Source organism: Ranitomeya variabilis, chromosome 3 (assembly GCF_051348905.1).
Source record: "Ranitomeya variabilis isolate aRanVar5 chromosome 3, aRanVar5.hap1, whole genome shotgun sequence".
In the NCBI taxonomy this organism is placed as follows: Eukaryota; Metazoa; Chordata; class Amphibia; order Anura; family Dendrobatidae; genus Ranitomeya; species Ranitomeya variabilis.
In genome coordinates this window covers 679,562,485-679,578,544 of record NC_135234.1, presented here as the reverse complement: position 1 = coordinate 679,578,544, position 16,060 = coordinate 679,562,485, and the positions used below count along the sequence as shown (strand labels likewise).

Here is a 16,060-nt window from a genome sequence, read left to right as displayed (position 1 = left end):
TCACTGGTATAAAGCTGCCTATGACCGGACAGTCCATTGTTCTACTTTGTGGCACGCTTATTAATCTATCTACTAAATCTTGATTAAAAAAAAAATGAAAAACCTCCTGCTGTACAAGATAGGTGTCAAAGAGACACCTGCCACAGTGCCATTTCAGAAAGTGGAAAAAATGGCTGGTTACACCTCCGCAGGGTCAACTTGGTATGGCCCAGCCATATTGTAGCTATTGAGTGTGGCACCACAACCCATTTTTTTAAGGTTTGCCACATCCACATGGCCTCTGAATATATGACTGGATCCCAGGGCCTGGCGTTATGGCGAAGGGTACCTTGAACGAGTGCTGCCTTGTGAGAGGATTACCAGACGATAAGGCGGTCTCTCCGTTTTCCAGCAATGTCCTCGAGAGTTGGCAAGTAAAGAATACGTTAAGCTGGCCAAAAACAATAATAATTGCCAAATCCTGTCAACATCAAAAAGAGTTGCTGACTAAATGACTATGAAGGAAGCCCAGTTTTTGCCCAGCGTCTCCTGTTACGATCAGCTAAGTCACTGTTTCCCAAACTCCGGCCCTCACGGCTCCCGACAGGTCATGTTTCAGGATTTCTTTAGTATCTCACAGATGGTGAACATATCATCAAGGCATCAGGAATTCTATCACCTGTACAATACTACGGAAATCCTGAAAACATGACCTGAGGGGGGCCGTGAGGACTGGAGTTTGAGAAACACAGTCATGTTTTAGTCGCCTGAAAGTAACTAGAAGTTTCTGGCAGCCCCTTATCCACTTCTAACTATTTCAATATGCCCACTGGATTTCTTATAAAGTGGTTTAATCCACATCATAAATGGTTAACTTGCAATTTATTTGTTATTGAAAATATTCTCCGTCTCCGTTCTCAAGACTAGAAAGATTTTTAGTTTTATTGTGTATTTCTAGTTACCTGCCACCTCTGAAGTCTATCAGCAGTGGCTGGTCTCCTAGGCAAAGAGTGCAGTGCTTACAAGCTGTTTGCTATGTCCAGCTTCAGTGTCACTGCCTTCCTCCATTGGTGCAGAGGCACAGCTGACTATGCTTGCTACATCGGAGAGTGCACATTATAGACCAAAGTCTCACTGTCAATTGTGAAGACCACCCCTCCGGCATGGAGGCAGGGGAGGATCGAGCTTTATGCTCAATAGATATGCATGGAATTAATTTCTAACTCTCCCTATTGATACCATATTGAGTGTGCCTTCCTTGCTGCGGAGGTTGGGACCCTAGCTTGGAGGCAATGTGGCTCCCCCGCTCACTAACAGATAACCCTGGTAATTCCTGTTATTCCCTGGTCTAAAACCACTTGCCATCACCAGAAACCAGTTGACGTAAAGTCCGTCAATGCCAGACTAGATAAAATACTCAACTCATTAGGTGATAAGACACAAAAAAAGAAAACAAATGATGGGGTAAACCTTAACACACTCACAGGGACACACCACGGGTGAGATAGTCACGGATAATACTAATTCAAATTCCATATACCAAGCATTAAATCTCACAATAGTAAATAGATATTCGTAGATAAAAAGTTTATTGCCCAAATAATCAAATTCTATCAGTGATGGGTTAGTGAGATTTAATGCTTGTGCTTGTGAAGTATTTTCTCGAGTCTGGCATTGATGGACTTTACGTCAACCGGTTTCTGGTGATGACAAGTGATTTTAGACCAGGGAATAACAGGAATTACCAAGGTTAGCCATCAGTGAGCGGGGCATCACGTTGCATCCAAGCTAGGGTGCCAACCTACGTGGCAAGGAAAGGACACTCACTAGGTATCAATAGGGGGAGTTAGAAATTAATTACACGTCTATCTATTGGGCATAAAACTCTCTCCTTATTAAACGTTATATTGTTTGTATTTATCCTATATGGATTGATTATCTTTTTTCTGTTTTTTGACTACTTTAATGATATGATTTAATAAATGTTTTATTTTAGTGGGTACTTTTCTTGATAAGCTTCATCACTTTGAAAAACTTTGAAAGTTGAGACAACCCCTCTAAAAAGACAGAGAAGTTCCAACACCAATGTCTCTGTGATAAAATCTGAAAAGAGATGGGAAGACCCTTGGGCTATTGGCCCCTTTCCTCTCTCTATAAACGAGTCCTACTTATGCTCCTCCTTCTGTGAACGCTACTACCCATTCAGGATAATGACTCTTATTGGTCATAGAAGTAGTAGTAGGGCTTGCTCCTCCTGTCTTCCTGATTTCCCACGGTCCAATTGTCAAAATCAGTTTTGCTCCTCCACTTTATTATTATGGGATAATTTGGTTCCTTCATGGTACTTGTTCTGGCAGCGGCCACAGGTTTCTTTTAATTAAAGTCCTAGGAATCAACATTTTTAATATAAAGTTGTTTTTGAATTGACAATTAGGTTCTTGTGTGAATATCAAGATTGAAGCAAAAGGTCACATCCATCATTAAATTTTTGCCAGTTCATTTGCAATAAATTCATCAAAGGATTTGCTCTTTTATTCAAAGTTGTCTTTTGTTTATTTAATTTTCATATTTTTATGGCAATGCGGCTTTTGTTTGCACAATTTTTGCACAAATGTTCTCCATTTGCTTCTGGAGTGATTTTGGATGCCAGAATTTTTTGCTCAAATTTTGCAGAATGTAACCTTTTGCTCTTAACATTTTGTAAAAAGTTTAAAGACAAAAATAAAAAACACTTTTGACTGTCTGCAAAATTCATGAAATGCGATTGCCATTTTGAAAAATTAGCCACAAAAAATGGCAACTAATACCACAAGACAAGAAAAAAAGAAAACTGTCTTAAAAAATGTCAAATAATGAATCAGAGCAAAAGTGTTTTAAATTTAGGAGGTCCAGAATAAATCTCTACTATTTCTGTAAAACTACAATAGCTAAAAAAAAGTGCACATTCATATGCAGTTGAATTGAGCTTATAGAAATTCCATTTAGGTCACAGAAATGTGTTCACAAATTTGTCATCTGCGAATAAGCCTCGTCAGAGCTCGCGGTTTTCTCTTCTGTGTTCAGGACAAGTAAAGTGAAAAACTTGACAGCTACGTTTCCCAGTTCTTAAAACTGCCCAAAATCCCACTTCCAAATGTCCCTGAATATCAGTGTGCTGCTGTGCACCTTATAGACCCCCTCTGCCCCAGATTTCATTAAAGGTTTTAAAATAGTAATTGTCTTGTGATGGATGTAAAACCAGAGTGTAAGCATTATCTTACAATATTCATCCTGTACAACAAGATACAAGACAAAACTGCTTTTCTTACACATACAAGTCTAATATGTTCAGGGACTGTTGCGATTCAGATGCCTTACTACTTGGCATCCAGTGGGTAGTACTTTTCATATTTACTCTGCCTGCACTATTGGTGCCGGAACTTTCATCCCATCACCTCTCAGAATGCATTGTGCCTACTGTTGGCCAGTGGCTTGCCTGCAATGAACAAAAAGCCAGCTGCATGTTATGCATGTATGCAGTTTGACAGATAGGAGAGCAGGACTAGGGAGATCCATTAACTGGTAATGGAGACGTTACACTTTCATTAGCATTCTGGTGCTTTTGGCAAAATATAGAGCTGGAATGAGCACAGTTGTTACCATTAGAAAGTGCAGAGCATTGAAATAAAATAACCGAGCAGAGCCATAAGCGTGATTGATCCAATGTCTCCTCCTTGGGGGTCTCTACCGTGGCTTCCTGCCAAAGAGTAACAGAGTTAATCGCTCCCTAATGGGCTATTTCAAGAGAAATTAGCGTAGACCAGTCGTCTCCTTGACAGGTTGTCCTAGAGGATTTACTCAGTTTTTCCTTATTACTTTTTAGCAGCTGTATACTTTGCTTTTACGGAAAGAATCAGCCACTGCATTTTTGTCATCTCAGTTTTTATTGTAGGTTTATGTTTTCTGATGAATAAAATTTGTGCTCTTCTCCGCGGCAGCCAAGAGGAAATTCTTAGATAGCCTGAAGTAATTGTGCTGTCATCTTCTGCGCTCAACATGCTAAACAGCTGGCCCCCGGAAAGTGATTTACAGATCACAGAGCTGGACTGTTCTGCCAGAAGCACCTGCTCGGCAGAGATCACTGCTCCCTCCGACTCCGCTCACATGGTGTCAGAGGTGTCCATTCATACTTCTGTTTCTTCACGAGAGAAGAATGGATCCCAGCAGAGGAAGCAAAGAAAAACAATTTCCTTGTTCTCACTGGTGGGACAAGTTACCAGAATGAGAAGGATATGGACTAGTGTGAATCCGAAGAGTGTAGAAAAAAAATAATATTTTAATGAAACTTTAGGTTCAATGGAGATTGGTTCAGCCCAATAGTTATTATAAATTGAGCCCATCTGGCTGCATTGGGGCCCTTGGAGAGAAGGGGCCTATTCCAAAATAATTTTTCTCCAATTTTAATAAATAGCGAGAACCTACACATGGAGGTGGTGTACACCGCTGCTACTATTAGACATACATGTACAAGGATCAACGGTGACACCTAAGAATCTACTATGTCAGAAGACACGAAAGTGGAGTATGTACTGAAAACGGAATTGGGGCACCAGGAGACCCTGATGGTTAGATTGTGGTGTGGTGGTATCAAGCAGAGAGAGAAAGGGACGTCACTTTTGTCCTTGCTTTTGGGACACTTCACATTTTAAGAATACACTGTTACATGCCCATTAGATAGCTAATGTGATTGTCCCCAGATACAAGAAATCTCAGCTTGGCCGAGGGTTCTTGTGCTCTCTATGTGGGAGCTGCTACCAGATTCCTCTGAGTTATCTCTCAACTGACTAAAAGGATCCGGAGTGGATTGGTCAGGCTCCTTCTCTCCCCTGGCTTCACCTAGGGTTAGAAGGCAACTATAGACGTTTGATGTTCATCCGATCTGCCGTCTATCATTTATCTAATGTCTAAGGGCACTTTAGAGATGAGGGCACTCAAATGAGTAATGCCCATGCCTTTCAAAGGTGACTGTCCATACTTGGACACATCTACAATATAACTATGGATGAGAACCAGTATATATACAATCAATTCTAATTTATTAAGTGTCCCCTACAAGTGTAGGCTGATAGGAATCCTGGCTGAGCCTGCAGTCACAGTTTTATCCATATGAAATTACCGTATTTGTTACGGAAACAGCCAACAAAGCTTGATTTGATTTTTATTCAAACGCTTCTCATGTAACCCTTTCCCAACATCCGTACATGTATGATGCTTATTGGGCCCCCATGTATGGAGCGGTCTCAGGAGCTGAGCCCGCACTGTAACTGGCAACTGCTGGCTATGTTCCACATCCAAAGTCTCCATGTCAGTGGAGCGATCAGAGCCGAGCTCCGGTCACTCCTGATAACCACCTAAATGCTGCTTTCAAACTCTGACAGCGATATTCAAGATACGCTATGGGGGTAGGGATGGACGCACCATTCAGGGCACCCATTGGCAACTCCATGACACACTTGTAATAATGATGGGTTGCTACAGCAGATTAGGGCCTGCTGACGGTGTTTCTGCGAAGACCGGTTTGTGGAGACCATGATTTTCTGAATATATACCGTAATAACATTGTATTGCCGTATATAGACAAGCAAACAATCGTAGGTTTAAATCCCCTAAAAATAAAAACAAATTTGAATCCTGTCCATTTCCCACATTTAAAAATAAAAAATATAAAAAATAAACATATTTGGTATTGCTGTAACTAGAAACATCTGATCTATCAGAATATAATAATTTCATTCGAACAGTAAACACTATAGCACAAAAAAAAATTTAAATGCTAGAATTGCAATTTGTAATTTTACCACACTTTTTTTTCCAGTTTTTCAGTATATTGTAGGGTAACAGGAATTAAAACTGCAACCTATCTTGCACAAAAAAGCTCTATATTGCTATGCGAACAAAAAAATAAAATAGTTATAGCTCTTAGATAAAAAGGAGAAAAAAACATATACAAAAATAAAATATTGCTGTGGCATGAAGAGGTAAAGATGTCAGTAGAGAAAGAAATGCAGCAGTCTAAAAAACTTGCATGTTGCTGCCCGTCACACGTTGTGGTCAAACGGGGAGCCTCGGTCTCCAGACAAGTATAGATCTGGAGGTAGGAGCCCATCTATACCCAGTATATTTGCCTTAAAGGGAACCTGTCAGGGAGTTAGTGCAGTACGATCTGTGGTCAGCACAGTATAGAGAAGGATAAGCTGAGCAGAATGATATATAGGTTTGTGATTATGAAATCTCTTGTGTTTGTATATGTGGGAGTATAGTTGGCAGTCTTATTTAGTGTAGGAGTCCAGTTGGCGGTCCTATTTAGTGTAGGAGTCCAGTGGGCGGTTCTATTTAGTGTAGAAGTTCAGTGGGCTGTCCTATTTAGTTTAGGAGTCCAGTAGGTGGTCCTATTTAGTGTAGGAGTCCAGTAGGTGGTCCTATTTAGTGTAGGAGTCCAGTAGGCGGTCCTATTTAGTGTAGGAGTCCAGTAGGCGGTCCTATTTAGTGTAGGAGTCCAGTGGGCCGTCCTATTTAGTGACTGTTGGCTGTGTTTGCATTCACAGTCATACAGGGAAGACCTCCCGCTGGACTCAGATGCATATAAACACCAGAGATTTCAATGAATAAGATTGAAGTTTTTCTGAAACTTTTCCCACAAAAATGTATGTAAATCTGTTCATCTCCTACTGCTCCATAACATCCTGCCTGTAGATCAGTTACCATTTTCAGCAAGACAGGTTCCCTTTAAATTCAGATTGGTGGAGATCCATCTCTGGCAAATCGAACCGTTTATAAGGCCCGGCATTGTCCGTTATATGGCCGATGTTCATGAATGGGACTGAGCTGTAGTGAGTGTTAGTGCCAAACTCAGTCATTACTAAATGTGGGGCACCGAACCTTGAAACCTTCAAAGTGATACTGCATGTAGGGGAACCATAATGTAACCCCTTTAGCTGATTGGTGGGGCTACCAGGTGTCAGATTCCCACCAATCTGATTTTTGTGATCTATTCATAAGAATAGGGCATGAATTTTGTAGTATTACGGTTTCCATATTCCTAAAGATAAAGATTGTCCAAACTGGCCATTTTCAGTGGAACTGCCTGACCATGTGTATGTTGGCCATCCGACTCTCCCCTGACATCAGCAATGAAGGATCCTGTATGGCCGGCTGTAGGAAACCATTTATTACACTTTCTCAATAATTGCTGGACCTCTAGAGGAGAGCACAAATTTGCATTGGTAAAGAAATTAAATGAGCCAATAATTATTGTTGAGGTTTAGCCTGGAACAGTTCCAAGAGCTAATGAAACAATATTACTCCTAGTGATTACTGGTCAATAATATCTATTCCCTAAAGTCAAAAACCGCGATGAAACAGCTTTCACCTAGTTTTTGGAATCTGCAAGGCTTTCTACGTCTATGCCTTCAACAGTATGGAGTTATTATTATTATTATTTATATAGCACCATTAATTCCATGGTGCTGTACATGAGAAAGGGGTTACATACATGGTTATAAATATTGTTTACAGTAATCAAGTTTACAGTGACAGACTGGTACAGAGGGGAGAAGATATTATAGTTATATACCTATCATCACACGCAAGGTATTCTATAGGAAAGTACAGTGGGGCAAAAAAGTATTTAGTCAGTCAGCAATAGTGCAAGTTCCACCACTTAAAAAGATGAGAGGCGTCTGTAATTTACATCATAGATAGACCTCAACTATGGGAGACAAACTGAGAAAAAAAAATCCAGAAAATCACATTGTCTGTTTTTTTAATATTTTATTTGCATATTATGGTGGAAAATAAGTATTTGGTCAGAAACAAACAATCAAGATTTCTGGCTCTCACAGACCTGTAACTTCTTCTTTAAGAGTCTCCTCTTTCCTCCACTCATTACCTGTAGTAATGGCACCTGTTTGAACTTGTTATCAGTATAAAAAGACACCTGTGGACACCCTCAAACAGTCTGACTCCAAACTCCACTATGGTGAAGACCAAAGAGCTGTCAAAGGACACCAGAAACAAAATTGTAGCCCTGCACCAGGCTGGGAAGACTGAATCTGCAATAGCCAACCAGCTTGGAGTGAAGAAATCAACAGTGGGAGCAAAAATTAGAAAATGGAAGACATTCAAGACCACTGATAATCTCCCTCGATCTGGGGCTCCATGCAAAATCCCACCCCGTGGGGTCAGAATGATCACAAGAACGGTGAGCAAAAATCCCAGAACCACGCGGGGGGACCTAGTGAATGAACTGCAGAGAGCTGGGACCAATGTAACAAGGCCTACCATAAGTAACACACTACGCCACCATGGACTCAGATCCTGCAGTGCCAGACGTGTCCCACTGCTTAAGCCAGTACATGTCCGGGCCCGTCTGAAGTTTGCTAGAGAGCATTTGGATGATCCAGAGGAGTTTTGGGAGAATGTCCCATGGTCTGATGAAACCAAACTGGAACTGTTTGGTAGAAACACAACTTGTCGTGTTTGGAGGAAAAAGAATACTGAGTTGCATCCATCAAACACCATACCTACTGTAAAGCATGGTGGTGGAAACATCATGCTTTGGGGCTGTTTCTCTGCCAAGGGGCCAGGATGACTGATTCGGGTACATGAAAGAATGAATGGGGCCATGTATCGTGAGATTTTGAGAGCAAACCTCCTTCCATCAGCAAGGGCATTGAAGATGAAACGTGGCTGGGTCTTTCAACATGACAATGATCCAAAGCACACTGCCAGGGCAACGAAGGAGTGGCTTCGTAAGAAGCATTTCAAGGTCCTGGAGTGGCCTAGCCAGTCTCCAGATCTCAACCCTATAGAAAACCTTTGGAGGGAGTTGAAAGTCCGTGTTGCCAAGCGAAAAGCCAAAAACATCACTGCTCTAGAGGAGATCTGCATGGAGGAATGGGCCAACATACCAACAACAGTGTGTGGCAACCTTGTGAAGACTTACAGAAAACGTTTGACCTCTGTCATTGCCAACAAAGGATATATTACAAAGTATTGAGATGAAATTTTGTTTCTGACCAAATACTTATTTTCCACCATAATATGCAAATAAAATGATAAAAAAACAGACAATGTGATTTTCTGGATTTTTTTTTCTCAGTTTGTCTCCCATAGTTGAGGTCTACCTATGATGTAAATTACAGACGCCTCTCATCTTTTTAAGTGGTGGAACTTGCACTATTGCTGACTGACTAAATACTTTTTTGCCCCACTGTATATACTGTATATATCTCCTATACATATATAATATATCCAATACATTTATAAATTCATCATTTATACTGATATACATGAGTGATACTAGTACTGTATACGCAGGAACCACATGAGAAGATTAGTTGATTTCTCCACCATTGTCATGATGCCATAGTGTATATATTATAGATTATGCTGTCATCAGTCCACTGTAACTTATAAATACCTGTGCAAAGTGATTATATATACATGTGCGATCATTTGGCGGGAATCTATCTCTCCCGACTCCTACATACGAAGGAGATCTCATTCTACCAATTACTCCTGTAGCCTCTACGAGAGAGCTTCGGGTGGTGGCTTATCTCTCCAAGAACTAATGGATTGGCAGCCCAAAATCATACTGACCGCATCCTTATCTTCTCCAACATCTGTCGTGGAATAGTCGGGAAGCCTCCATGCATATTAGCTCACCGATATCGGCGGGTTGAGCTGATGTTAGTCTAATGTGTATGGGGTCCTCAAGACTATGTTCACACTTGTGTTTTGACATTCCATTTGTCTGTTCTGTTTTTAGGAACAGAAGAATGGAATTAATGTTAATAATGGATCTGTTGCATAACTGATGCTGACGCATGTAGAGACACCCATCATTATCATGAGGCCTTCTGTGTCCCGTTATGTGGCCAATTTTAGATTGGAGTATTCAAAGAGTTGTCCACCTTGGGTCATCCATTTTTTTTTAGAGATTCTCTCTTGATGGGTTGATCTGAATATGTATTTGATTTATGTGTAGCACCAGTACAAAGTTGATGAACTTTACAAGGTGTTTATTCAACTACATGGAATAAATTGACATTCCAAATCCCCATGGACACTTTTCTATTTTATTTATTTTGGGTTGTTTATACTCCACTGACATATTTTGCAGTGCAGTACAGAGATTTTTACCATTCACATCAGTCCCAATAGGACTAACAATCTCGAACAAGGGTTGGCAATTAATTTTCCCGTGTGGCCACAAGAGAGACTGTGATTGTGGTGGAGGGATGAATCAGTCAGATCAACGTTTTACTGCTAGCAAAGTTCATTTTAATTAATAGATCCTGGAATAAAAATAAATTGCACAGTTGGATGTGTTAAAAAAATGTTCCTGTGTTTAGATAATCTTATAAATCTTCCCCTGTTATGTACTGTGTTATAACTTTGTCATGGACAGGGACATGGTCTAATCATACCACATCTCCTAGGCAGGAACTGTGGTGTGATCAGACCATGTTCCTGTACGGTCAGACACAGCCATTACACAGTACACAGCAGGGGCACATGTATAATTATCTCAGCACAGGAACATTTTTTTAATACATCCAATTGTGGAAATTATTATTATTCAAAGATCTTTTGATTAAAATGTTGATTAAAATTAACTTTGTTCATGGGAAAACCCCTTTAATTCTGCTCATTATTGTTGTTTTATTATTTTTATCACTTAATATTGAGCTAACAATTATCTAGCTGCTACTAGTAATATATATTCCAATTATTATTATTTATTAATATAGCGCTACTTATTACATGGTGCTCTGTATGTGAAAAGGGGTCTACATAATAAAAACTAGTGCAATAATCTTAAACAATATAAGACATGACTGGTACAGGAGGAGAAAGGATCCTGCCTACAAGGGCTCACAATCTACAAGGGATGGGTGGGGATACAGTATATGAGCTGGTCATGCAGTGGTATGGTGGAACGAGGGTTACTGCAGGTTGTAAGCTTGTCGGAACAGGTGGTTCTTCAGGTTCCTTTTGAAGGTTTCCATGGTAGGCGAGAGTCTGATATGTTGTGGTAGAGAGTTCCAAAGTAGGGGAGATGCGCTGCCGAATCTTGTATGTGATTGTGGAAAGTGGAGATAAGAGGGGAGTAGAGAAGGAAATCTCATGAGGTTTGGAGATTGCATGAAGAGCTTATAACAATATTATGATAGGGCTTATTGTAACTTACCTGCAGGAACAAATCAAAACCATATAATTTACTGCTTTTTTAAAAAGTTCATAAATCATACCGCTCCTATTATTCATCCCTTGTACCTTGATTAACAACTTCCAACACAATTTGATGGTTCCACAGTCCCAAGAGACAGTATGTCACCACACAATTGCCCACATGATATGTCCCCACACTGCCCCATAAACTATATTATATTCCCTTAAACAGTATCATGCTTAAAAATGCTCCCCCGCACACTGTATGATATCTCCACAAACTCCCTCACACAGTATGGTGTCCCATCACAAAGTACGATGTCCCTACAAACACCCCCACACAGTATTATGTTCCATCATGCAGTATGATGTCCTCACAAAGCTCTCCATACAGGAATGGTGTCCCCACAAATCCCCCACACTGTATAATGTTCCCACTCAGTATGTCAACACAATGCCCCCCAAGCCGTATGAGGTCCACACACAGCCCCCTACACAGCATGTCACCACAAAGTCCCCATACAAAGAATGATTTCCCCACACAGCCCCCTGCACAGAATGATGTACCTACGCAGTCCCCCTGTACAGTATGATGTCCTCACATAGCCCCCCTACACAGTATGATGCCCCCACACAGGTCCCTTAGGGCACAGTATGATGTCCACACACAGGACCCTTAGGGCACAGTATGATGTCATCACAAAGCCCCCCCTACACAGTATGATGTCCCCACACAGCTCCCTTAGGGCACAGTATGATGTCCACACACTGGACCCTTAGGGCACAGTGTGATGTCATCACAAAGCCCCCCTACACAGTATGATGTCCCCACACAGCTCCCTTAGGGCACAGTGTGATGTCCCTACACAAGCCCCTTAGGGCACAGTGTGATGTCACAACACAGGTCTGTTAGGGCACAGTATGATGTCCCTACACAAGCCTCTTAGAGCACAAGTAGCTGCTGACAGCTACCTATTCAGGTATTGTGTTCACCAGTATCTGCATCCCAAGGATGCAGATATCAGTGTCAGTGAGACGCCGGGCAGAAGGTGACCACATGGTGCAGGTCACCACTGTTTCCTTTGGCTTTTCTGGTCTGCAGGCCGCAGCGGAATAGACAAAGCGCTGCATGTGACCCGTGGATTCCATAGGAGGCCAAGTAACCTTCTAATATATTTTTCAGAGCACTGATAACCACTAAGCCTCCACCAGAGCTTTCGCTGCTCTTTGCTCTGGCAGATAATTGCAGTCTCAAATAAGTGAGCATAGTTAATGTATTACATTCTATTCAGAAGTATTTAACAGGGTATTTAAAATGTTTATCTAAACTCCTTTTAGTATGCTGGTTCATGTGACTAGCTTCCTCTGCTTGTGTGGAGGTGCATGAAATGTCATTTTTCCGTAAAGCTTGCAGCTTGACCTTAGCAGGCCTGGAGAATACCTGTTAGCTTGATAGCCATTAGTTCCAATAAATAATTTCCAATGTCATCTCTTTAGGGTATGTTCACACTCCTTGAAAACCACTTGGAAAACTCTTATTCATTTCTATGAGAAATCCTTGTTGTTCATACGAGGAGTTTTTGAGGCCTTTTTTTTTTTTAAAGAGGTTTTGAAAAAGGCCTATTGGGAGAAAAGAAGGTGAATGTCACTTATTCGAAGCAGATCCTGAAAGATTCAATTCCAAATTAGGCACTGTAAAATCAAATGGCTGCCAAAATTATTTTTTGGGGGAAAAAACTAGTTCCTGTGGAGCGATATGATTCACAGTCATGAAGATTTCTTCAACATTTTATTCCCACTTTTAATACCGTACTCCTCAAATTCTAAAATAGTTTTCATTTTTTGTGCACAACTGGAAATATTTTGAAACCCATAATTTTAGCAATCTCTTGGTACAAAGATTGTAATACTTTAGTCTCCCACTGATTCTGTTAGACTTGTGGTCATGTTTAATCTTGATGTTGTTTCCTCTACAGCCCACGGGGGGTGAACGTCACATTTTCCATGAGAAAGTACTGAAAAAGAAGAGGCTGTGTGCTGCATGCAGTGAGCCTGTCGTATCCCAAGGCAGTGTCTGCAGAGGTAAGCAGTGACTACCACCGATACCCATTCCTGACCGTTATGGCAAAGCATAACTGAAAATGTACAATTTGGATTCTGTATCAAAAAGTCCACCACATGTTCTCCAGCGATCCAAAGATTGGACTGATGGTGGCAATACAGACTGGCATTTCATAATTAGGATTTAAAGGAATTGTTCCTTTTGTTGGAAGAATTTACTGGCAATAAATTGGTCAGTGGGTATCCGAATAGTGGGACCATCAGTGATCAGCTCTTGTTGGTGAGGGCAATTTTCCTGCAGTGCCTCCACAGGAGAAATAGGGCATAACACTGTTGTAATTGTACAGCTAATTTCACCACTTCACCATTAAAACTCTTTCTCAGCACAGTCATTTAGTGTGGAGAAACAAACAGCACTGGACGTTCTGTCTAGAGATCAGTAGGGAAACCAGCCTTGAGCCCCCCATCAATCGGACATTTATTATCTATTCTAATGTCCAGGCAAAAAGAAAAGTTCTTCAGAGGTTTGAATCTGTAAAAATTACTAATTTATACTCCCCTACCGGAACCCATTTGAATCCAGTGAACCCCTCTTAGGAGTCAAGTGACGTTGAACAGAACAACATTTGATGACGGACTGCTCAAATCACCTGAGCATTACATCACTGTCTGCAGCGGTCCTGCAGCTGGGGAAATAGTGATGTCTCCACTTACAGCGCTGGCGCAGCTACCAGAGCAGCCTGCACAGGATCCAGGTGGGTGCCGGTAGGTGATCCTCAGCTAGTTTCTTATTTTTCACAGATCCGAGTTCCTGAGTAACTCTTGTTTTTGTTTCGTAAACCCCTCTAATGACCATTGTGAAGGAACCGCTTCAACTGGAACCCGTCATGCCGTCCAAACCACAGGCCACAAGAAATAGAGGCAGGATCCATACGCTTTTACTCTCCTGTTGCTGTTACACTTCATAGAAAACAGAGCAGAAGATTTCCGGAACTGAAAGAAAAATTGTCTTTCTTGAAGAAAAATGTCTACTAGATGTCTGTCTCTTCTCGATTAGGCCTGATTGACATATCGCTCCCAATTTTCTAATAGGGAAAGAAGGTCTTTCAAGCTGAAATGCCTGTACAGTTGTTACAAGATCATGTATGTAAAAATGACATCAATTGTAGGTGACGATAGACATGGTATGCATAAAACTAGTTTGTGCACCCCACTTATTTTTCAGCGCATTCAATTTTGACATTGAGAATTGTTTACAAATGTCTAAAAAAAAAAAAGCATGCGGCCCATGTGTAATCGTCACCCGGTTCGGGATATTTATTCCGTTCAGGGCTTCATAAAGAAACCAGTCTATGCACCACCTGTTTTTATTTATCTATATGCTTTCTTGGAACTCTATGTACAATGAGTGAAAACTATTCTTATTAATTGTCTCTGGGGCTTTACATCAGAATTTAACTCTTTGTTGGTGATCCTGCTAATTCATTCCGGATAAAGATTAATTCAGCAGCCCTGCAGCAATAATACTGTCAAACATTTGTTGAAAATAATCAGTAAGCGATCAGTCGACCACCGTGTCACACTAGCAGAAGATGGTTGGGATAGTCTAAAGGCAGCTAAGAGGACCTCACGATTATGGCGACCAATCTAATGTGTGTGAGCTTTTCAGCTCCTCCCCACAAATGATGTTGGAGAAATAAAAAAAAGGATCGATCAACATGAAAATAATTTCCTGAACCTTTTATTATGCTTCAGTTAAGCCACAACCAGAAGTATCTTCTCACAGTGGCTTCCTTCACTCTTCTAATGGAGAGCACAATGCTCGGCCAAGATTTATCCAAGGTGTGTGGGCACCTTAAGATGCCACCGTGTTGCATCGTCCTGTTGTATACATTGTAACCATATGGACATTTTCTGGGTCATAATTGATTTCCCAATTGGTATAAATGGTGTTCCAGCTACCACCAGTCTAAATTTTTGATCCCATAGAGCAGGGGTGAGTAATATTTTTTCTGTGAAGGGCCATTTGGATATTTATACCATCCTTCGGGGGCCGAACAAACTCTGCCCACAAAGTACATCCTGACTCTGGAACTAGTTCCAGGACGTAATCTTTCATTGCATGCCCTTCAATGTTGAGTAGTGAACACTGCGTGTGTGTGCTAACAGAGCAAGAAGAAATTAATGAGCTAGTTGTAATCAAAATACAGCTCCTTACCCAAGAATGCAGTCCCCGAGAATCTGCTCGGGGGCCTGATAAAAGGTCATCGAGGGCCATTGGCCCTGGGGCCTGAGGTTCCCCACCCCTGCCATAGAGGATTGGGCCCTTATTGTGGCTAAGTCCACCAATTCCACCAACAATTATCATCGAGCAACTCGGAATAATCACATCAGGTTAACCTTTTCTGGATCTCAGTCCTTGATTTATGGAGTTCCTCAGATGTGTTGGGCTGTGCGTGTCGTCTGCTGACACAGACCATCCATATCTGTAAAGGAGTATGTTAGTTCAAAATTGCTCTATTGTGACATGACACGTAGACTGATTCTCCTCATTTACACCCCTCTTGTGCGAAAAGAGGTTAATCTCAGGTTCAGGTAAATGTGACATATAAAAATATATTGTTAATTTTTTCATGTGCAGAAGAGAATTGTCATGTGTGGACCGGTTACTGAGTTAAAAGGGTTTTCTCATGAACAAAGTACATTTTAACTACTAGATCTTGGAATAATAATAAATTCCACAATTAGATGTTTAAAAAAAAATGTTCCAGTGCTGAGATAATCTTATAAATGTGCCCCTGCTGTG

General features: G+C 41.0%; 1 protein-coding gene across 3 annotated transcripts in view; it reads left to right on the top strand.

The window, feature by feature from the left end:
- TNS2 (tensin 2) overlaps window positions 1–16,060 on the top strand; it is a 191,908-nt gene that overhangs the window by 69,982 nt on the left and 105,866 nt on the right. For all 3 annotated transcript variants that reach the window (XM_077298018.1, XM_077298020.1, XM_077298019.1), the window contains exon 2: window positions 13,170–13,275. In XM_077298018.1, the coding sequence (XP_077154133.1) occupies window positions 13,170–13,275 (106 nt within the window). The remainder of the gene's footprint in view (window positions 1–13,169; window positions 13,276–16,060) is intronic.